The sequence below is a fragment of the Pipistrellus hanaki genome (assembly GCF_964339955.1).
Source record: "Pipistrellus hanaki genome assembly, chromosome: 13".
Lineage (NCBI taxonomy): Eukaryota > Metazoa > Chordata > Mammalia > Chiroptera > Vespertilionidae > Pipistrellus > Pipistrellus hanaki.
Window position 1 is genome coordinate 41,018,946 of NC_140515.1, and position 23,293 is coordinate 41,042,238.

At 40.2% G+C, this 23,293-nt stretch overlaps 1 protein-coding gene across 1 annotated transcript in view; it reads right to left on the reverse strand.

The window, feature by feature from the left end:
* Positions 1 to 1,612: 1,612 nt before the first annotated feature.
* The window catches only part of EFHB (EF-hand domain family member B), a 39,547-nt gene continuing 17,866 nt past the window's right edge, over positions 1,613 to 23,293 (reverse strand). The window contains exons 7-13 of the mRNA XM_084902967.1: positions 17,426 to 17,509; positions 16,939 to 17,006; positions 14,747 to 14,901; positions 8,215 to 8,422; positions 4,820 to 5,026; positions 3,230 to 3,411; positions 1,613 to 1,946 (exon numbers count right to left, since the gene is read on the reverse strand). Of these exons, the coding sequence (XP_084759093.1) occupies positions 1,773 to 1,946; positions 3,230 to 3,411; positions 4,820 to 5,026; positions 8,215 to 8,422; positions 14,747 to 14,901; positions 16,939 to 17,006; positions 17,426 to 17,509 (1,078 nt within the window). The 3' untranslated portion in view covers positions 1,613 to 1,772. The remainder of the gene's footprint in view (positions 1,947 to 3,229; positions 3,412 to 4,819; positions 5,027 to 8,214; positions 8,423 to 14,746; positions 14,902 to 16,938; positions 17,007 to 17,425; positions 17,510 to 23,293) is intronic.

The window sequence follows — 23,293 nt, forward strand, 5'->3', positions numbered from 1 at the left end:
TTACATAAAATAAAATTACCTTTTATTGGACTACAAATTTCCAACAAGTTTCTCGATTTGTTAGCTATGCTCTGAAGAAAATGTATTAAATGGCCAAAACCAGTTTTGCTCAGTGGATAGAGCATCAGCCTGCGGACTGAAGGGTCCCGGGTTCAATTCCAGTCTAGGGCATGTACCTTGGCTGCGGGCACATCCCCAGTGGGAGGTGCAAAAGACAGCTGATCGATATTTCTCTCTCATCGATGTTTCTAGCTCTCTATCCCTTTTCCTTCCTCTCTGTAAAAAAATCAATAAAATATTTTTTTTAAAGAAAGAAAATGTATTAAATGAATTAACTTGGGTTAGGAAATAGTGGCTTTTTAAAGTTTTTATGTGATTAATATATTTCACTATTAACAAGACTGTCCTGAACACTAAAGAAATATGATTTAGGTGAGAGCATGGTGAGGTATTTGGATACTTATTCATATCTCACTTTAATATTTCTCATTTGCTTTTCTTGTTCCATGGAGATGATACTTTGTAATCTAAGCAAAACTCCCCCTCTAGGTTACTATTTAAAGTGTCCCTTTCCAGCCTAATTAGTGTCACTAGATAATAAAAGAAATACTGCCTGGATCACCCTGGGTTTCAGAAAGTGCAGAGATAAATTGTCTACTCCCTCCAATGTATTGTAATTTGAGCAGGCTGCAGCTATTCTGCATTGTGGGCTAAGCCTCATTGCTAGGTTTGGAAATGCTAGGGTGCCCCCTACTGTTGTAAATTAGGAGGCACGTCTCTTGGCTGCTCCATTCAGAAAACAGGATTCTTCCCCAAAGGTCACTCACTTAACCAAAGTTCAGGTAAGAAGTGGTTAGTCACAAGGATGGATAAATGGATGGATGCATGCATGCATGCACACATGGATGTGTTTGCTATAAAGGACGTTAGTATGATAGAGGATTATTGGAGAAATTTGAAAAAATGTCTGTAAATTAGATAATAATGCCTTAACAATAGTAATTTTCTGATTTTGAAAACTGCACTGTGGTAGGTAACAGAATATCCTTGTTTACAGGAAATACACAGCAGTGTTTACAAGTAAAATGCGCATGTGTGGATTGGTGGGTTGGTGGGTGGGTAGATGGATGGATGAATGGATGGACGGATGGTGTTAAAGAAAACAGAGCTGGACCTAGCCGGCCTGGCTCAGTGGATAGAGCTTTGGCCTGTAAACTGGAGTCCCGAGTTCGCTTCTGGTCAGGGGCATATGCCTGGGTGTGGGCAAGATCCCCAGTAGGGGGCATGCAGGAGGCAGCCAATCAATGGTTCTCTTCATTATTGATATTTCACTCTCTCTCTCCCTTCCTCTTCTCTGAAATTAATAAAAAGTTTTTAAAAATTAAAAAAAGACACCTAAAGAGAAGATTAACAAAATGTGGAAGCAACATCTTGTGAACCTGACATCACAAACCAGAGTTTGAATTTCAGACAACCAACTAAAAAAGAATAAACTTCTTAAGCATATTAAACATTACAAACTTCTAATACCATTCTGAAGTACACCTTTGGTGACTTTCCAAGCTCTTGCTTGTCACGTTATTTGGTGCTTTATAAAAACAATAAATTTTTTAATCCAAAATCTAATTTATTAACAATACATACAGGCATATGAGTCCTAACACAGTGATTACTGAATTATCATATAATAGCTAAAACCAGAGCATACTGAACATTTCAGGTCAACATAGACTTAACAATTCCTTTATTTAAATAAATGAACTCCCAAAATATCACATGGTTGTTTTACACTTAGCCCGTTCTGCATGTCGTAGCTCATCTAGAACATTTCTAATGGTCTCTATGCAGACTTCTCCTCTGTGGTGTTTTTTTGATGCAAGATTCCATACATTTTCAAATTCTTCATCAGAAAGTTTGACACCAATCTTACATAATATCTCCGCAATCTAGAAGAAAACATTATAAGTCAAGCCAAGATTTATATAAATTTGTATTTTTATAATATGTTTATAACATATAAGACTATGAATATAGCTGAAACCAGTTTGGCTCAGTGGGTGGAGTGCCCGCCTGCAGACTGAGGGGTACTGGGTTCGATTCCAGTCAGGGGCACGTGCCTTGGTTGCAGGCACATCCCCAGTGGGAGGTGTGCAAGAGGAAGCTGACCCATGTTTCTCTTTCATTGATGTTTCTGACTCTCTCTCTCCCTTCCTCTCTGTGAGAAATCAATAATATATATTTAAAAAAAAAAAAAAAGACTATGAATATTTATCCAAAAAAAAAGGTATGTGGAGAGACAGGGGGCAATTTGTGAGAGTGTGTGTGTGTGTGTGTGTGTGTGTGTGTGTCGTCTGTCTGTCTAAGCAACCGAACAGCGCTCAACCGGTCACTATGATGCACACTGACCACCAGGGTGCAGACACTCAATGCAGGAGCGGCCCCCTGGTGGTCAGTGCCCTCCCACAGCAGGAGCACCGCTCAGCTGACCAATGGGCGCCAGATGCTGGGCTCACAGCTGATGAGCACAGCTGTGGCAGCATGAGCCTCTCCCGCCTCCGTGGCAGTGCTACCAAGCAGCGGCAGCAGGGACCAGGATGAGGGGTCCTGGATTGCAAGAGGGGGTAGGCCATGCACCAGGCCTCTAGTTACACATAATAAGCACACTTTGCTTATTAATCATCTCTCTGAAGTGGTAATTAATAAAGGGAGATGAAAAATATGCTGTTCATGTCCCAGAGAAAGTATAAGAAAAGAAAGATATGAACTGGTAGTGAAAAGAAATGTTAGGATGTGGAGAGGGAATAAAAGACTTGAGGGAGGGGAAAAACATTTATTCTAAAGCGTACGGGGGTGGCAGGAGGGAGGGGGAAGCCAAGAGGGAAATGAAAGAAAGGTTAAACAGGGAATAGGAAAGCCAAAAGAAACAGAATAGCTGCAGAATACATCAATTAAACAGAATCTAAACAAGAATTAAAAGATCCCCTGGAAATGATGTGCCCTTGTGGGAAATTAACAGTATAATCAAATACACTTGAAACTCAGAAGCCCTGACTGCTCCTGCTTTATCACCCATCCAGGATGAATCCTAATGAGTTCCTATGACTAATATACAAGGTCAGGTTGTATAAAGTCTGATATTAAGTAGTTGTTGTTAAATATACATTCCTATGTTGGTGTATTTATGGAAGGTTGACATTTCTTTCCACCCTTTTGAAATAGTATGCTGTACCTCTTTTTTGGATCTGGTTTGGAAGAAGTCTCTTTCAAACAATCCTTTCTGGCCAAAGATGGAAGGATATAGCAATGAATAGGCATTGCCCTCTTCACCATAATTCTTTTTATCATCGATGCGGCGAATTCGGGGGACAGGGATATCAGACCGAATAGTTGGAACACCATAGATGGGATAACCTAGGACATCGATGAGGGAAGAAAGCACACATTTTGAAATGGAGATGCATAATACACTAGCCACCAAGTCACGTGTGGCTATTTTGAGCACTTGAAATGTGGCTAGTCTGACTTGAGATGTGGCAGAAGTTAAAATGCACACTGAATATCAAAGATGTTTTACCAAAAATGTGAGATATTTAACCACTTTATATTGATTACTTGTTAATATGATAATATTTTAGAAATATTATATACAACATATATATATATATTATTAAAATTAATGTTACTTGTTTCCTATTTCTTAATGTGGCTACTAAAAATTTATAAGTACATACGACGCCAGTGATATTTCTATTGGACAGCACTATTCTGAAGAGTAGCAAGACCTCATTATACCAGAATGTATAGCAAGTCTATAAAATTCAGTTCAAAAAAATGTATAACTTTAATCATGTCCTTAGTACCATGAAGTGATCTTGACCAACATAAATTAGTCTTTCTAAATAGCCAATATATTATACATCACACACACTGCCAGTATATAGAGGTATAGGGTGTTATGAGTTAAACTATATCTTCCTCAGATTTGTATGTTAAAGTTCTAGCCCTCAGTACTTAGAATGTGGCCTTATTTGGAAATAGGATCATTGTACAATAGATATGATTAAGTTAAGACGAGATTGTACTGGAGTAGGCTCCTAATCTATTATGACTGGGGTCCTTAGAGAAAAGGGGACATTTGGCAACTCGCACAGGAGAATGCCATGAGAAGGTGGAAGGCCGAGATCGGGGTGATACAGCAGAAACCAAGGAGTGCCAGAGATTGCCAACAAGTCACAGAAAGCTGGGGGAGAGGCCCGGAACAGATTCTCCCTCACAGCCCTCAGAAGGAACCACCCCTGTCGACACCATGAGCTCGGACTTCCAACCTCCAGAACTGTGAGATGGTACAGTAAATGTATGTTGTTTAAGTCACCCAGTCAGTGGCACTTGTTATGGAAGGACTAGCAAACTTATAGATGGAAAATGAAGATAGTGAGAAACCTTTTGTAAGAGCTCTTCAAATGTTTGAAGGCAAACCTATGTGTAGCTTAAGAGTCACGTGGTTTAGAAATCTCCTAAAGCTCAGTGACATCTGATTACTACACTGGATACAATTCAGTGTTCTGATCGGTGATGGTTTCCATTTCATTAATATCGAGAGAATCCTTTTACTCGGATCACCACTAAGGATAGTTCAGCCTAAACGTACCAAGACGCCCTGGCTGCTTGGGTATAGAATGAAGCCAAAGACCCTAGGCTTTGAGAAATGTACAGCCTCATGGAAATCAACCCTGGGGATGATGCCAGGGCAGAGGAAGAACACATCACTTCCATGTTTGCTGATCATTTTATATCTCAGCCAACACTTTGACATACTCACACATGGAAGGGACAGCTCCTACCACCGCATTGATAGCAGAAGAAGTGGTCTTATAGTGGCTGGCAACTTTATCCTTTGGCCTCAGAAGTGTCCGGAGAGTCTTTTCTGAGCTGTCATTTAAGACAATGTCTTCAGGCTTTATCAGGAGGGTTGGTTCTGATTCTCTAGAAATACCCTCAGCAGGGTTTGCACAATCTGGTTTCCCACCTATAAGCAAAGAGAGAAAGGGGCGGTGGGGGGAATGAATGACCGAGGAATATATAGGAAGAAGTTACTAGTTGGTTCTTACAACTCCACAACAAAATCATTTTTCACATTTAGTTTCTTCTTGCTGGTGGAAAACTGAGACTGGGCTGGTGTAAACCCTCCACAGCTACCAGCACCTCACTGTGGAAGAGCAAGTTCAGGCCAATGTCATGTCCCAGGAAACTGAGGCCTGGTCTAATGTTTCTTTTCACCATTCCACTCCCTTGACTCTAGAATAAAGCTCTTAAATATGAACGAATAAAAAAATCAAAGAACCTATTCTTTTTCTTTCCTCTTTTTAAAAATTAGAGATTACTTTCCCATTGAACTTGAACCACAGAATTACTACAGTTGTTCCTAGCGAAAGACACATTTAGAGTTGTAAATTCCACACATACCTGATCATGGAAGGGAGGCCTGTGTATTGAAACATTTGGAGAAATGATGCGAACTCACTGTGAGCTCAGGAGCTGATTACTAGTATATAAATAACTCTCTTTCAAATCTACATATAAAAGAAAACCCTGAGGTAGAACTGAGATTATAAGATTCTGACCTGTTTTGCCCATTTGCTTTGCTGAGTCAATTATGAAACTTAGGAGTACATTCCTGACATTCTTTCCAACAGAGTTGGTAACTGACAGCTAGCACTAGAGGGCGCTGTGGCCTTTCACTCTCTGCAAGAACTCAGTTCTGAAACAGCTCAAGCCAGGTTTGCAAAGGCAAATGGTGTCCCAGTATGAGAGCAGAGTGGGAACAGTGGCAAACCAGAAAAGACACGTCTCTGTAAAGTCTGCACCCCCCATTTAAGCACCCACCAGTTGTTGCCATGAAAGCATTCAGGCCCATTGCAGATCCTCACCTGCCACTCCTTCCCAAACACACAAAAAAGCAGAAATTTGCTCACAGTGTGAAAACCTATTCCTCAGAAAAGTGTTTGAAAGCCATTCTCTTAAAGTACTTACCCCATCACCACCACCTTTCCTGCAGAAGTCAGCAGTAGGATTGATTTGATATAAGACAATTTCTGAGGCCTTTCTGACCCATAGGGCACTATCTTAAAAGACAAAAATCTCAAGCATTCCATTGAAAATGGCTGACAAAGTCACGCACCAAATCCTGATATGAAAGACTGTCTGGTTTGAAAATAGGCTTCTGCTTCCCTCCAATCCATGAGTTGTGCCAAGAAGAAAAACAACACCCATGCTTCTGAGAGCTTCATGAGGTAGGGAAGATGTGCCTGCTTCCCGAGTGGGTAGACTAGAAAGGCCATCCCAGAAACTGGTAAGGGCTCATGTCAGCAGTACAGCCCAAAATTTGGTTTTGGCCTTGCAGAAAGGCATGACCAAGGAGTAAAAATAAAAGCAGTAGGCCCTAGGTGGTTTTTCTCAGTGGTTAGAGTGTTGGCACTTGGACTGAAGGGTCATGGGTTCGATTTTGTCAAGGGCATGTACCTCGGTGGCAGGCTCGATCCCTGGCCCAGGTCAGGGTACATTCGGGAAGCAACCAATCGATGTGTATCTCTCTCTCTGTCTCTCCTCCTCTCTCCCTCTCTTCCACTCTCTAAAAATTAATGCAAAAATATCCTCAGGTGAGGACTAAGAAAAAAATAGAAACAGAAGTATCTTTGCTTTTTAGAAGAGAGAAAATAAAAATGTGAACAACCTTTTAAAATAGTTATCTCTCTAATAATCAAGATTTGAAAATTAAAGCAAATGATGCATCAGTATATACCAACTAAATTACAAGAATGTTTGAAATAACACTCAGTGGTAACACAGTTGGAATAAAATTGTCTCACAGCGTTGGCTGGTAAAGTTGCAAATTGTTAAAATCATTTAGAAAAGCGAAACAAAAATATGTAAAGAGAGTTACTTCTGGGGTAATAATAGCATTCATAAGAAATGAGATATAATTAGAAACAGAAAGCTTTTTGAGAGATAATAATCGTTATAGTGTTACCCATATTACTTTAAAACTGTCTGGAAACAACCAAAATTTCAAAGAGTAAGGAAATGGTTTAGTAATTCATAATACAACAGCATGAAGAAACTGTTTATAGAAACCATAAAATTATCTCTTCATTCCACAGTAATTTGAAAGTTAAATTTTAAAAAATAATAAAATTAAAATGCTACATTCACTGTGATTTTAGCTATACTTAAACATATGCATACACACATACAAATATGTATATATGTATATCTATATATAAGTAGTGATGCAGGTATATAATATGTAAGCATGAAGATATTTGCATAAAAGTGAAGATTATGGTTTTATATTTTGTTATTGTTTACAAAAACTAAAAGGTTAAATTTTCTTACTATTCATTTTCCCTGGGGGAGGAGAGCTAATCCTATATAATAAAAGCCTAATATACAAATTGTCCCCTCAACCGGGAGTTCAACCGGGAGTTTGACTGGGAATTCGACCAGGGGGCGGAGCCAGCCAGCCAACCATGGGAAGGGAGGCCCCAGCTGGTAGCTAGTAGCCACTAGGGACACTACCCATGCATGAATTTTGTGCATTGGGCCTCTAGTTACTCTATAAAAAATGATTTTTTAAATATATTTTATTAATTTTTTTACAGAGAGGAAGAGAGAGGGATAGAGAGTTTGAAACATTGATGAGAGAGAATCATCGATCAGATGCCTCTTGCACACCTCCTACTGGGGATGTGCCTGCAACCAAGGTACGTGCCCTTGACTGGAATCGAACCTGGGACCTTTCAGTCTGCAGGCTGACGCCCTATCCACTGAGCCAAACCAGTTTCGGCTATAAAAATGATTTTTGAACAGCTTTCTAAGAAACTGCATATCACATTTTGGGCTTCTGAATAAATTCTTTTTTGCTTTTAATTTTTTTCTCTGAAATGAGTAATAAAGTTCAAAAGATACAAAAACATAAGATTAAAAGCTGAGTCTCACTGCTACCCTATCCCTCAGCTACCCAGTTCCCCCTCCCTGGAAATAGCAAATGTTATCAAATTCTTTCCTACCCTTCTATACATATATATGCATAAACAAGCAAATAAATATGTATATATGTACATATTTTTAAATACACAATATTAAAGTTGAGATGCCCTCCTAGAAAAATGGAAATATAAAAGTCCATTTAAGAGTTTGGCAAAGCTTCAAACTTACCTTTAATGACAACCCTCTCTTCATACTCTTTCAGAGGCATTTTATCTTTCCAGTTAAGAAAATTTGCAAATTCCAGGAAGTTAATCAGCCCATCATTATCCACGTCACAGTAGGCAAATAGCTGGTCCAGGAGCTTCTCATCTAAGTGCAAGTTGGCTTGTTCACAAGATTCCAGAAGTTCTTCTTTATCTATCACCCCATCTCCCTTCTGTTAGACATGAGGCAAAAAAAAAAGCTAAAGTGAGCATTGTCTTCAAAAGTAGGGTATGCAACACCTATCATTCCATTTAAGAAAAAAAAGAACAAACTCTACCACATCAATTCAATGAATGAATCTTATTTGTCACATAAGAGGAGTCAAATATTAAACAAGATTGATCTTCCTGGTGTGGACCTGCTATGTGCACAGTAATGGCAACCCTGGTTGGAGCAAGGTATGGCTCAGAATCTTTGTTAATTCTATTTAATAATTTCTTTTAAATTTAAATCATGCTGTTCACACTGAGCAGATGTGACCGTGACTCATGCCTGACATTCCATCTGAACCATGCGGTGTACTTTTGACAGCTCTCTACAAGGTTCTCGCTTTCAGAGTGTTCTGGTGTCCCACCTGGGCAGTGAGGGATCCTCCGCTTCATGGCCTGGTCATGAGAAAGAATTGGGGAAGCAGCTGCCAGCCAAGTTACAGGGAGGTGGATTCTAAGACAGTCAGTTGCCTGCTTGTTGTTAACACTCCTATGGGCAAGAGGGTGCCTGTTACCAATCTGGTGGTGAGCCCTCATTGGGACAGTTAGCACTCCAATTCACCCTGGTCTGGTGGGAGGGGAAGTTCCCTTTCAGAGAACGTTTAATACAGGAGCACCTACACTGAGTGTGATGGGAGGGAAATGTATGACGGCCCTGGGCAGAAACTGGCTGATTCACTCAGGAGGTGAAGGGGCAGAGCCAATAATGCTCATTTATTATTTCTTAAAACTATAACACACACACACACACACAGACAGAGAGAGAGAGAGAGAGAGAGAGAGAGAGAGAGAGAGAGAGAGATTTCTCTAAGATAGAAAAGGAAAAATCATAACTACTCATTGACTAGGACTCATTGACTAGAATTAGATTTACAATGATGAAGGTGATCCCTGGAGACCAAGACACTGATCCTATAGTTCTAGATAAATTCCTGTCTTCAGATCCATAGGCCTGGAAAACGTCCCTACCCCTTATGTTGAAACAGAAGGAGAATTTAAAACATACCACCTTTTTTTTTATGTGTCTGTTTCTGTTAAAAGATACTATCTTGACAAGGGAGCTACAAAGGCCCTAGATTAAAGTAGACTCCCCTGGTATGAAATCCTCTGCTACAAACCCAAGTCAACCAAAAAAGCAAACCCCACAGCCCTGGCTGAAAAGCAACGTTGGGCTGTGGCTGTTGAACCCAGAGGATCTTCAAAACGGAAATAGATGGTGTCAATAATGACAACCTTGCTGCCCAGTATAGTATGGCTTTGTGTGGACTGAAAACATTAGGGTTTGTGTGTTTTTTCCCATTTGTGTGGCCTGACGACATTGTTGGTGTGTTTCTTTGAGCTGCCTGCCACCACTGCACCACTCCAAACTGCAAGTATATGTTTCTTACTCACTGATGCAGAGACATTCTCTCTTCCCCCTACGCCCTTAATCTCTCACTCCCCGGACCCTAACACCTCAACAGTTCTAAGAAGAAAGATGACTAGATGTGGGGCTAAGGTCTCCCTGTCCCCAAGGGGGGATCAAAGGCCACATGCAGCTGTCCAAGTATGTTGTGGAACTTCAAGGGGGCAGAGACTCCAACTTTTGTGGCTTCTTTGAAGACAGGTGCCAAAGTCACCATCCTACTCAGTCTGTCAGAGAGGAGCAATCTGGATGCAGCTAGAGGGCCTGGGCAGGGTTTGCTCGATGTGGAGAGGAAAAGCTAGCAATAGAATATTCCTGTGGCTTCCACTGCTACATGTGTGAGTGATATTGATACTTGACGTGCCTATACTGGGAATGTTCTGAAGACCCAGAGGCACTTAGGATCAAGAAAAGCCACACGTAGAGAAGTGCTAGTAACTTTGAGGCCCCACAACCCTAATGGCCCCTTTGAGCTACAAGTCTCCATGACTAATGAGTTCGTCACTTAGAGCCTCTGGAAAAAAAGAGGCAACCTCCACTGGAAGGCACCCCTTGAGCTTTAAGACTCGTTCCCCCACTCCCCACCCCTACCCCACAACGAGGCAGACAGCGTTTGAAAAGCAGCTATTAGCCAGTTCCTGAGCTCTTGTTGAAACTAAAACACTTGACCCACGGAGGCCTTGTAACTTTCCAGACCGATAAGCATTCTGAAGTGAGCCAACTTGGACTCAATGATTAACAAGATAGAAAGGACGTAACAAGCCTCATTTGTGAAATGGTAATGGTATATTCAAGAAGGCAGCCGGCCTGACCCCAGTTACATCTCAGCTTTACATGAAAAGGGCAGCAATCCTTAGGGGGAAAACTTGATGCATCTTTGCTACCTGAATAGGACTGGCTCAATAGGACCATTCAGTTCACAGAGGCTCCCCGTGTGCCTGGGACTCATTCACTAACCTGAAAGCCAGTGGTCTTCACTGGGCTGCTGTGGCTTTGGACCTCAATGAGAGCTCCGAAGGACCGAACATACACATGGTCACTCTACTCGGTGAGCAGAAATCAAGGCCATTCTAATGGCTCTGGCCAATACTCCCCTTGACAAAGCTGCTATCGTTTTACTGACACTTGGGTTGTTGCCAATGGCCTGCCTGCTTGGTTTGCTATTTAGAAAGCTATAAACTGGAAGATGAGACTCTTCTTTTTGAGTCTGAAAACTATGGAAACAGATCATGGCTACCGAATGAGGCCTCTGGGTAATTCATATAGATGACTATGATAAGGGTCCCTTCTCTAATGAGAATAACTGGAATCAAGCTTCTGAGCCTGATCCATTCAGACTGCTGCCATGGCTGCCCAGATCCATCGTTGCACCAGACGTGGCAACACAGCCACCACCACAGACAAGGCACAAAGGAAAGCACTCTGTGTTTCCGATGCAGAGGCTACCACCCTGTGCCAAACTGTGACTCCTGCCACAAGCTGACCCATTTGTCTCATGAGGCAAGGGAAACACATTGCACACAAGACATTGCTCCATGCTCCTGGCAGGCTCTGTCCCCTCTCAGAGCTCTGAATGGTGCCTCACCACTGTTGACACTTTTTCAAGTTATGAAACAGCTATGCAGTCTAATCAACCAGCTCCAGTCACAACAGAATGGCCCGTGAAATTTATCTGAGTCATGTGTTTTGCTTTCTGGACCATTTTCAGTCTGACAGTGCTGTGCCTTATATATAGCCCAAAAGCTATTCAACAATGAGCTGTTCGGCAAGGTATTCTATGAACCATTCCTGCTCTCAACCATCCACAGCCATCTGAGCTTTGGAATAGCCTTACAAATGGACTACCTTCCTTATCAGCTCCTGCTCATACATCTTACAGTAAAGCAGGTTTGTCTCTGAATGCAGCTGCCCCCAAAAAGGAATCCACCCCATCTCATCTGCTTCCTGGATAATAATTAGAATAAAAGGAGTGAGAATTATATAGGCCTAATTTTTTTAAAATATATTTTATTGATTTTTTACAGAGACGAAGGGAGAGAGATAGAGAGCTAGAAACGTCAATGAGAGAGAAACATGGACCAGCTGCCTCTTGCACACCCCCTACCGGGGATGTGCCTGCAACCAACGTACATGCCCCTGACCGGAATCGAACCTGGGACCTTTCAGTCCGCAGACCGATGCTCCACCACTGAGCCAAACCAGTTTCAGCTATAGGCCTAATTTTTGAAAGTGTGGGACTCTGTTGTGACCATTCTTGGGCATGATGCATTTTCCACCCTCTAGATTTTAAGGTTCCTAAATGGAAAGTCTACACATTATCCATAATAATGTGTGATTTATTGTGTGCTCAATAAATAACAGAATTAACCCTCTCTAAGCCAACAGGATTCATTTAGGGGAAAATATTTTGTTAGTCTTGTTTTGGCATTAAATTAAAAACGGGCATTCAAGCCCTAGCCGATTTGGCTCAATAGATAGAGCATCGGGCCACAGACTGAAGGAGCATGGGTTTGATTCCAATCAAGGGTACGTACAGCATTTGCAGGCTCCATTCCTGGCCTAATTTAGGGGAAAGGTGGGGGAGGCAATTAATCAATTTGTCACTCTCACATAGATGTTTCTTTCTATCTTTTCCCCTTCTACTCTCTTTAAAAAAAAAAAAAAAAAAAAAAAAAAAAATTCCCAATGGAAAAATGTCCTTGGTAAGGATTAACAGAAAAACAACAACAACACTATAATAAATAAATAAATAAATAAATAAATAAGGACATTCAATGATAGAAAATTCAAATAATCAAAAATTATCCTACAACTATAGTAGGAAGACCCACATCTTATTACTCTCTCAGGAAAAAAAAAAACTCCTCTAGGACACTGAGCACTATATTGCACATTTTAAAAATTTACTATTTAAAAGGTGTAGCAGCATTAAATAATTCTCAGTAATTTCCTCTCTGCTTAATTTAATTGTATCATAAGGAGTATGCCTGGTGGTTCACTAAGATAATCAACATCTATTAAGATGATCGTCTTGCCTATAATTACATTTAAAATGAAGAAGTTTTTAAAAGCAGAGCACTAGTATTGGGTAGGTTTTCTTATTCATATCACTGCTATATAAATTTCCCCGGATACCATCTTTATAAAATAACTTGGCTTTGAGTTAAGCTTAAAATGTATTTATTTTAGCTTACATATTTTAATTCTGAAAAATTGTTTTTAAATTACCTGTAAATAGCAATTGGTCTCTATTGAAAAACCAGAGAAACGGTTGAATACTTATATTTTCTTTAAACACAACTATGTGAGAAGTGTAATTGATGACTGATTGGTGTATGTCCCTACATAATTAGTACACACCTAAATGAGAATATTAACCCACTTTTTATGCATTAGGACAACACAGGTATACAGGCCCTAATCTAAAAACAAATAAAATGAATGGACTTAAAATTAATTAGCCTATGAGTGATCAAGATTCTTTTAAGGTAAAAAATTATAAAGTGTAACATTTTCAAAACTATACTCAACAGAGGAAGAGAAATAGGAATATTTTTCCTTCTGAAATAAACTAAAATTATTCTGTTCTTTTTTCTTCTCATATCAAGATGATACATCACATCATCACAGATTTATTTATAAACTTTTACTTGTTTATATTAGAATCATTTTAAAATGGTTGTTAGACTGCCTAGAAAAATAAGTACAATTAATAAGAATAAGTACAAGATAAAAACAGAACCAAAATAAAAGTGAGGAAATCAGGGCAAAAAGAATATAAAGATGGAAAAAATTAAGATGAAATCTGAATAAAAAGAGCATACAACATGTATGCTATAAGATCATATTCACAAACTAGATGAGTTTCACTGAATTGGCTCTGAGCTTTCTGGTGGCCTAGTCAAAAAGATCTGGACAGTTAGTGCAAAATTCATGTTATTTATAAGGTAAAAACAAACCAAATACTTAGGTGAAGCAGTTATTACCTGTGAAAAGACAGGGTTTCCTTATTCAGAGAATGCACTTGACAAAAATAAATAGTCTTGTGTACATAAAAACAAAAATGTGCCATGGTTTCACAAGCAGTTTATATAATAGTGTTCCTTAGTATAACCTAAAGGCAAGCAGCTTGGTAAAGCAGTCCTCTGATGACCTATAATGGGGTCAGGTAACTCCACAGCTCTAGGTTGATCTACTACTTTATCAAAGGATACAATTTAGAGTAACTTGAAAATTGAATGATCTTGCCTTCTCAAAACTGAAACCACACCCTGCTCCCCAAAAGAGAGGCATGGACCTAGACTGATAGTACTGTGTGTGCATATTCAGATTTATATGTAGATTGTCTCTGCCTCAGGAGTCTTCCCCAGGGATCCACGGTGCTTCCCTCCCATTGCTCCCAGTACACACTAGTTAAATAATCTACATCGGTGGCTCTCAAACCTGAATGTGTGTCAGAATCACTTGAAGGGCTTGTTAAAGCTCAGTTGCCATGCTCCACCCCTGAGTTCCTAATTCAGTAGGTCTGGGGTGGGTGTTGCAATGTGCATTTTAAACACATTCCCAAGTGATAGTGATGGTAGTAAAGAACCACACGTTGACAACCACTGCAAAGGTCAGAAAATTTTTTCTGTCAAGGACCAAAAAGTATATATTGTAGGTCTCATAGGCCATGCAGTCTCTGACGCACTACTGTGCATTTGTAATACAAAAGCAGCCACAGACAACACTCAAAACACATGGGCATGTAAGACTATTTACTAAAACAGGAGGTGGACTGAATTTGACCCACAGGCCAGAGCTCCCTGGCCCCAGGTCTACACCCATCTGCAGGGATCTGGAAACCCACACACAAACCAAAAAGCTCTGCTCTACTACTGGCCTTGTCATAGTGCCTGAAGGCTGCCACCAAAGAGTCAAACTTTTCGCAGTTAAAGTTCTTCAAGTGATGACGAACTGCTGCGACCAGGGCTCGCTCCCTATCCTTGCCTCGAAGGTATTCACTCGGGAGTCTATTATAGATGAGGTCATCAGAGCCTATTGAAGAAGAGGGAAAAGTCTTTTATATGAATATAAAGTTTGTCAATTGTATTCTCATGCTAAAGAGAGTGATCAAACAACTTTTATGAATGAAAAATCTACCTAACTCCAATGCCATGATCCAGCAAGACAAAATCTTGTGTATAAAAAAATACATGAATGGACAAACACTAATATTTCTGTTTTATGTGACTTGTCTGTTCAATGAAAAAAATCTGAAGAAATAAATTTTGTGGGGGCATCATTAGCCCTGCTCAGCTGTCAAGTCATTTCCTATGACACTGGAACCTGACTGCCTCTTAGCTGCAATGCTGAGGACTGGAAAGCTGGGGCTGATGTCATGTGGGGGCCACTCTATATGCCTCAGAGATGGCTGAACCTCTGGGAGCCCCTGTAAAAACTGATCTCAAGCCTGGCCTGCATTGCTCAGTGGTTGAGCATCAACCCATGAACTGGGAGGTCACAGTTCAATTACCAGTCAGGGCACATGCCTAGTGTTTGGGCTCAATCCCCAGTTGGGGGCGTGCAGGAGGCAGCCGATTGAAATTCTCTCATCGTTGATGTTTCTCTCTCTCCCTCTCCCTTCTTCTCTCTGAAATCAATAAAAACATTTTCTTTTTAAAAACTGGACTCAAATTCCTTCTCCCCCCCTAATATGGGTTTATAGTCCACCTTCAGTCTGCAGATCAAGTTCCCATTTCCCAGTCCTGCTTCTCCCTATGCCACTACCAACACCCCTACCCCATCCTCAGCTTCATTAACTAAGCATCCTGGCCCATGACCCCTTCACTTATTTGGAAGCAATGACCACATGCCATTGCTTTCATTTATCTTTTATCTTTCATGACTTAAAGGAACTTCCCTGAATTAATGATGCTCCAAAACACTGTGCTGCATAAACTCACATAAAAATAAATATTTATTTTGTCAGTGAGTGGACTTTAACTAAATCACCTTCAGTAGTAGTTCTTAAACTTTAGTGTGTGTAAGAGCCTACTGAGTCAGACTATCTGGGCATGGATCCCAGGAACCTGCATATTTAATAAAGTCCCTGAGTTGCAGGCTGGATCCCTGCTAGAGGTATGCAGGAAACAGCTGATCGATGTCTTTCTAGCTCTCACTTCGATTTTTCTCTCTCTCTACTTCTTCCTTTGTCTCTCTTTTAAAAAATCAATTAAAAAAATTTTTTTTTTTAGCCTAGCCGGTTTGTCTCAGTGGATGGAGCATTGGCCTGCAGACTCAAGGGTCCCAAGTTCGATTCTAGTCAAGGGCATGTATCTTGGTTGCGGGCACATATCCAATAGGGAGTATGCAGGAGGAGGCAGCTGACGGATGTTTCTCTCTCATTGATGTTTCTAACTAGCCCTCTCCCTTCCTCGCTGTAAAAAATCAATAAAATATATATTTTTTAATTTTTTTTAAGTTTGCTTAGAAATAAAAAAAAAACTCCTGCTAAGTTTCTGTAACCACTTTTAGAAAATGATTAAATGATTGATTAGAAAGAGAGCAGCTCTTAATTATGTGGTTGTAGAGTACAGTGCTTTCTCAAAATAGAGGGTAAGTATAATTCATCTGGAAATATTATGAAAATTGGGTTTCTGACTTGGCAGGTCTGGGTGGAGCCTGAGATTTTGCATTTCTAAGAAGCTTGCAGAGACAACACTGCCTGCCTGCAGACCACATTTTGAGTAGCAAGGGCCTAGTACAATAGCTGATTCATTAAAAGGCTGCCCCACTTCACTTTGGCTTGTTTAATAAAGGCCACATGTATTTTCTAAATAAAACTGTGAGCCCTAATTGACTGAAGAAATTCATTACAAAGGCTTTAATTTGTGCCTCTTTCAAACATGACACGAAAACTTTTTTTCTTTCTTGTGTTACAAACTTTTCTTATTAATATTCCTATGATATTTTAAGCATCTAAAATTAGAAGCTTTGAGAGGAACGTAACTGCATAACGTTGTGTGTGTGTGGCTGCCAGGTGGTGGGGAGGGTGTGCTGTTTGTTTTGTAAGGAGAAAGTCTGTGTATTTACCATAGTCGTCAGGACGGAGACAAGCTCCAAATGTGTGGTCCGGATGAACATTCATTGTTTCTGCAATGCTAGCCAAGAAAACAAATCCTTTAGTTAAAATACCCACCACATGGCATCCCTGGAATTTAAAATATGTTTGCCATATGTTTTTAATAGCCCATATTTTCTCCTATAACCAAACTATGACATTATCGAACAGAAGGTCTCCAGAGACAGGGAAGAGAGAGGAAAATGTAACATAGTAAGTTAAAATGAAATAAAGCTTTACACAAAGTTCCCCCTCCCTCTTCTCCAAATGCCTCTCCATCCCGGAGAACTCAGCACTTTTCCTGCAACTACAGACACTGAGGAAGCTGACAGATCAACACACAAGGATGGCTTTCTTATTTAATAGATAGAAACAGATCACGAGCCAACATTTACCACAAGAGTACTTTTAAAATTCAATCTACAGACACTCTCGATTCGAAGTTAATCATTAACTTACGGATCTAAGACTCTCCCAAGTTGATGTTGAAACTTTTCTTTGAAATCATCAATTCTCTTAGATACAACCTTCGCTCCTTTTTTCCTACAATATTAGAAAATTGTCAGTTATCTCCACCACCTAAAGTATTCTTGGCTGCAAAATATACATATGGTAAGGAAAATCACAGTATACTTAGGGCCATCAGGAAAATAAATCCAGTTTCAAAATAAATTATATGCTCAAAAGAAAGCTCTATGCTCATTCTTCTATCATTCTACTAGTGGCCCAGTGCACAAATTCATGCACATTGAAAGGAATTAGAAGAAATACTTTAATTTCGCTATTTTCCCTTTTTCTATAATAGAAGTGTCAACCAAATTCATGATCAACAATGACAGAATGATACACATGCATTTGAAGCTTTATTTGTATCATATATGCATGAGACAATTTAGCCTTTTATAGATATAGAATAAACTTGCTTAATTAGACCTGGTTTTTTGATGTAGCTAAACTTTTTCCAGCCCAGTGAAGCACCCCAACTTCTCTTTCAGGTAATTGTCAGCCACACAGCAGTAAATATCAACACAAAGCAGATTATTATTGTCGATCATGCAGGGAGAACAAAGGGTAAAATATTTAACTGCAGCAGTGTTTGACTATAATCTGTGAAGTGAGAAAATTTGAAGTCATTTTCAAGGTCCACCATTTCTTACTTCTTTTCAGTTTGGTAAAGTTTCTAAACTTTCTAAATCTCTGTTTTCTGGCTAATAAAAAGAAAACAGGATTCCACTCCGTCTCCCATCTACCTACTCTAGGACTTCTGTAAGGATCAAATGAGATGAAGCACTGGAAAATTCTTCACAGACATTTAGTTAAAGTGTTAAATGTTTACACCTGGGCTGAAGAAACTGCAAAAAGGCTAGTCACTAGGGAGATGAAGGTGAGCATTGCTATGTGACCATTACCCAGACAGTCAGACACCTAGCATATCAGCCTTTTATATAGAGACATTATAAAGGTAAATTAATAATACAATATGAAATTTTAATGAAAGAATAAGAAGGTCAACTTCAATTTGTTTTCAATGAACAAAACCAAGGTGTTAATGTTATTATTATAAATCTAACTTTTAAAATTGCTAAAAGAAAATTAAGCATTAAATAAGTAAATAATATAAAGATAACTCGCATCTAGTAAGCAAATATATAGAGAAATTATAATATTGTCCAGTAATGAAAGAATCCTACCTAATAAAAGAGTAATATGCAAATCAACCATCACTTTGCTACACTCAACAACTATCAGCCACGCCCACCAGCCAATCAGAGCGAGTATGCAAATTAACCCCAACCAAGATGGCTAGAGCTACAGAGAGCAGGAGGGAGGCTTGGGTTTCCCAGGCAACGAGAAAGTCAAGCTTTCCACCTGCCCTTGCCGGCCTAGGCCTCCACAAGGCTACAAAGTTTCAATTATAGAAGGTAAACAAATCCAAACAGAAATGGCTGTCAGCCACGCAGTGACAGGAGGCTTGGCTCCGCTCCAGGCTACAGTTTCAATTATATTGATAGAAGGTACATAAATTCCAGATATCAAGGCCTCCACTTGGGTCATCAGGGTACATGGCTGACCTGCAAACTACCACAGGCCCCTCACCCAGCCCACCCAACACCTCAAGGGAACCCCCATCCTGATCCAGGACACCCTTCAGTGCAAACCTGGCCCCCACCCGTGCAACAGGCCTCTCTCCTATCTAATAAAAGAGTAATATGCAGATTGACCATCACTCCAACACACAATAGCTTCCCCAATGTGGTCAAAGATGGCTGCCCCCATGTGGACACAAGATGGCCACCACAAGGTGGCCAGCAGAGGAGGGCAGTTGGGAGGCACCAGGCCTGCAAGGGAGGGCAGTTGAGAGGGACCAGGCCTGCAATGAAGGGCAGTTGGAGGCGATCAACCCAGCAAGGAAGGGCAGTTAGGGGTGACCAGGCTGGCAGAGGAGGGAAGTTGGGGGCAAACAGGCTGGCAGGGGAGCAGTTAGACATCAATCAGGCTGACATGGGAGTTGTTAGGGGGTGATCGGGCTAGCAGGCAAAGAGGTTAGGGGCAATCAGGAAGGCAGGCAGGCGAGTAGTTGGGAGCCAGCAGTCCTGGACTGTGAGAGGGATCCCAGATTAGAGAGGGTGCAGGCTGAGCTGACGGACACCCCCCCCCCCCATCCCGCTCCCACCCCATGCATGAATATCGTGCACTGGGCCTCTAGGGTAAAATAAAAAACAACAAAGTACCATTTTTAACATAGTATACCAGTATATACATATATATATATATATATATATATATATAGAGAGAGAGAGAGAGAGAGAGAGAGAGAGAGAGAGAAACAGAGGGACAGAGAGAGACAGAGAGATAAAGAGACATCAAGAGAGACAGAGTGAGACAGGGAGACTGAGGAAGAAAATATTCAACATTGGCAAAAAGAATGGTAAAACACTTGCAGATTGCTAGTGCAAACTGCTATAATCCTTTTGGAAATAATTTGGTAATATAATTCAAAAAGCATAAAAATGTTCATTCCCTTTTTTATCTACCTCTGGGAACCAATCATAATAATATAATCCACATAACAAAAATGTAGAGAAGTTATATTTATAAAAATGTTTGTAGCCCCGTTGACTATAATGCAAAAAGAATATAAATATTCAATCATCAAGGGTGATTATATTTGTGTCATATTAACAACAATATTGCATGCAATTTAAATGTTGGTTATTAAAAATACACAGCAATATAAAACTATTTGATGTTAATGAAAAAGAATAAAGAATGAGGTTGCACTCTGATGAAACCTATGCAGAAATCTATACAGGAAACTACACTAGAAAAAATAATAATGGCTGAATTAAAGTGACAAAAATATGGGTGATTTTATTTTGCCAATTTTTTGTAATATAATGTTGTTACTTTATTGTGATTAAATGAGTAATAATAGAGAACTGTAAAATTATAACACTACTATTCAATAACATAAGAATAAATAAATTCTCTATTGTTTTGCTCAAGACTGAAAACAATGAATATAAAATTCTTATATTTCATTTTCTTTTAAAACCATTTCCTGTGCTATAGAAACATCAAGCTGAATAAATTTCTGGAGAAGAGTGACACTCTGTGGAGAAACAAAAAATGAAGTATAAAGTAATTCAATTCTTATTTCTTCATTTACTTTCCATTAGTTCAAAAAGAAGGGAAAAACAATATGGGTAACAGTGAGACTAAATCAATGGCAATTTAAAGGCCATAATTTAAAATAAATAAAGCTGACAATCTAAAAACCAGCTCCAAAACACATTATTAGGAACATGGAAGAATGATAAGGGTTATTATATAAACCACAGAGTCTACTCTCTCTAGTTTAATAGTGCCTGGATCACGCTTCTGGGAGAATCAGAAAGTATCTGTGAGAAGCCATTTATGTCAGAGCTAGTGACCCAGTGCACAAAATTCGTTCACAGGGAGGGATGTCCCTCAGCCCAGCCTGCACCTTCTCCAATAGGGTCTAAACCAGCAGTTGGACATCCCTCTTGCAATCTGGAACCACAGGCTCTTACCCACTCACCTGCCTGCCTGCCTGATTTTCCCTAACCACTGCTTCCCAGCCTGATCACCTTTAACTGTCTGCCCCACCAGCCTGCTCGCCCCTAACTGCCCCCCCACCAGCCTGCTTGGCCCCAACTGCCCCCTTGCTAGTCTTCTTGCCCCCAACTGACCCCTCTGCCAGCCTGCTCACCCCCAAATGCCCCCCATGCTGGCCTGTTCGCCCTCACCTCCCCCCTCCCCCCAGCCTGCTCCCAACTGCTCTGCCCTGCCAGCCTGATCATCCCTAACAGCCTCTGCCTGGGCCCCACCACCATGGCTTTGTCCGGAAGGATGTCCAGAAGGTCTCCTGGTCTAATTATCATATTACCCTTTTATTAGTATAGATATTAATAATTTAACATTATTACACAACCTCACAGCATTCACTGATCAACTCAGAATAAAGTCCTTTGCATGCCAGTAAAAATTTTTCACACACACACTTATTATTTGAAGATCCTAACTGATTCTTCAAATCAAAAGTCATAAACAGAATACAGATAGAGGTAGTTTTACAGAGGAAATATATCACTATAAAAATTAAGTCTAAACCAAAGTTATGTTAAAATAGTACATATAAGCCAAGCCAGCATGGCTCAGTGGTTGAATGCTGACCTATGAGCCAGAAGGTCATGGTTGAATGCCTGGGCTGTGGGTTCAGTTCCCCAGTAGGGGGCATGCAGAAGACAGCTGATCAAAGATTCTCATCACTGATGTTTCTATCTCTCTCTCCCAGTCTCTTACTCTCTGAAAACAATAAAAATATTGTTTTTAAAAATAGTACATATAAAATTCAGATGCCTTAAAATGTAAACAAACATGCTTAATTCCAAGTTTATTCTAGAAATCACACCAAAAAGTAGTAAGTTCTTTTTATAGACTTTATTTTATATATTTTTATTGATTTTTTTACAGAGAGGAAGGGAGAGGGATAGAGAATTAGAAACATGGAAGTGAGAGGAACATCCATCAGCTGCCTCCTGCACACCCCCCACTGGGGATGTGCCCGCAACCAAGGTACATGCCCTTGACCAGAATCGAACCTGGGACCTTTCAGTCAGCAGGCTGACGCTCTATCCACTGAGCCAAACCGGTTTCGGCAGTAAGTTCTTTTTAAAAATCCAACAAACTAGCCGAAATCGGTTTGGCTCAGTGGATAGAGCATCAGCCTGCGGACTGAAAGGTCCCGGGTTCGATTCTGGTCAAGGGCATGTAACTTGGTTGCGGGCACATCCCCAGTGGGGGGTGTGCAAGAGGCAGCTGGTCGATGTTTCTCTCTCATCGACATTTCTAACTATCCCTCTCAATTCCTCTCTGTGTAAAATCAATAAAATATATTAAATAAAAAAATAATAAATAAATAAAAATCCAACAAACTGAAGGAATAAATGCTCTATTATTTTAGCAACAATTTCCAATTAAGTTTCAAAATACAAAAATTATGATCAAATAAAACATTGTTCTATAAACAATGTTTCCTCTTGGATAGAGATAAGTTGGAGACAAATGTACCCTGTTTATTGCCTGCTTTTATAAATTCAATTATTTTGTACTGAGACATAATTCACATATAATATTGCCCTAGGTCCGAGGTTAACAAACTGCGGCTTGAGAGCCACATGCAGCTCTTTGGCCCCTTGAGTGTGGCTCTTCCACAAAATACCTCGGCCTGGACAAGTCTATTTTGGAGAAGTGGCATTAGAAGAAGTTTAAGTTTTAAAAATTTGGCTCTCAAAAGAAATTTCAGTCGTTGAACTGTTGATATTTGACTCTGTTGACTAATGAGTTTGCGACCACTGCCCTAGATGTGTGTTTTGTGTGTGTGTGTGTTTTAATATATTTTTATTTATTTCAAAAAGGATGGAAGAGCCGAAACCAGTTTGGCTCAGTGGTAGAGCGTCGGTCTGCGGACTGAAAGGTCCCAGGTTCAATTCCGGTTAAGGGCATGTACCTTGGTTGCGGGCACATCCCTGGTAGGGGGTGTGCAAGAGGCAACTGGTCGATGTTTCTCTCTCATCGACGTTTCTAGCTCTCTATCTCTCTCCCTTCCTCTCTGTAAAAAATCAATAAAATATATTCAAAAAGGATGGAAGAGGGAGAGAGAAACATCAATGATGAGAGAGAATCATTGATCGGCTGCCTCCTGCTCGCTCCCCACTGGTGACCAAACCTGAAACCTGGGCATGTGCCCTGACCAGGAATCTAACCATGACCTCCTGATGCTTAAGTCAATATTCAATCACC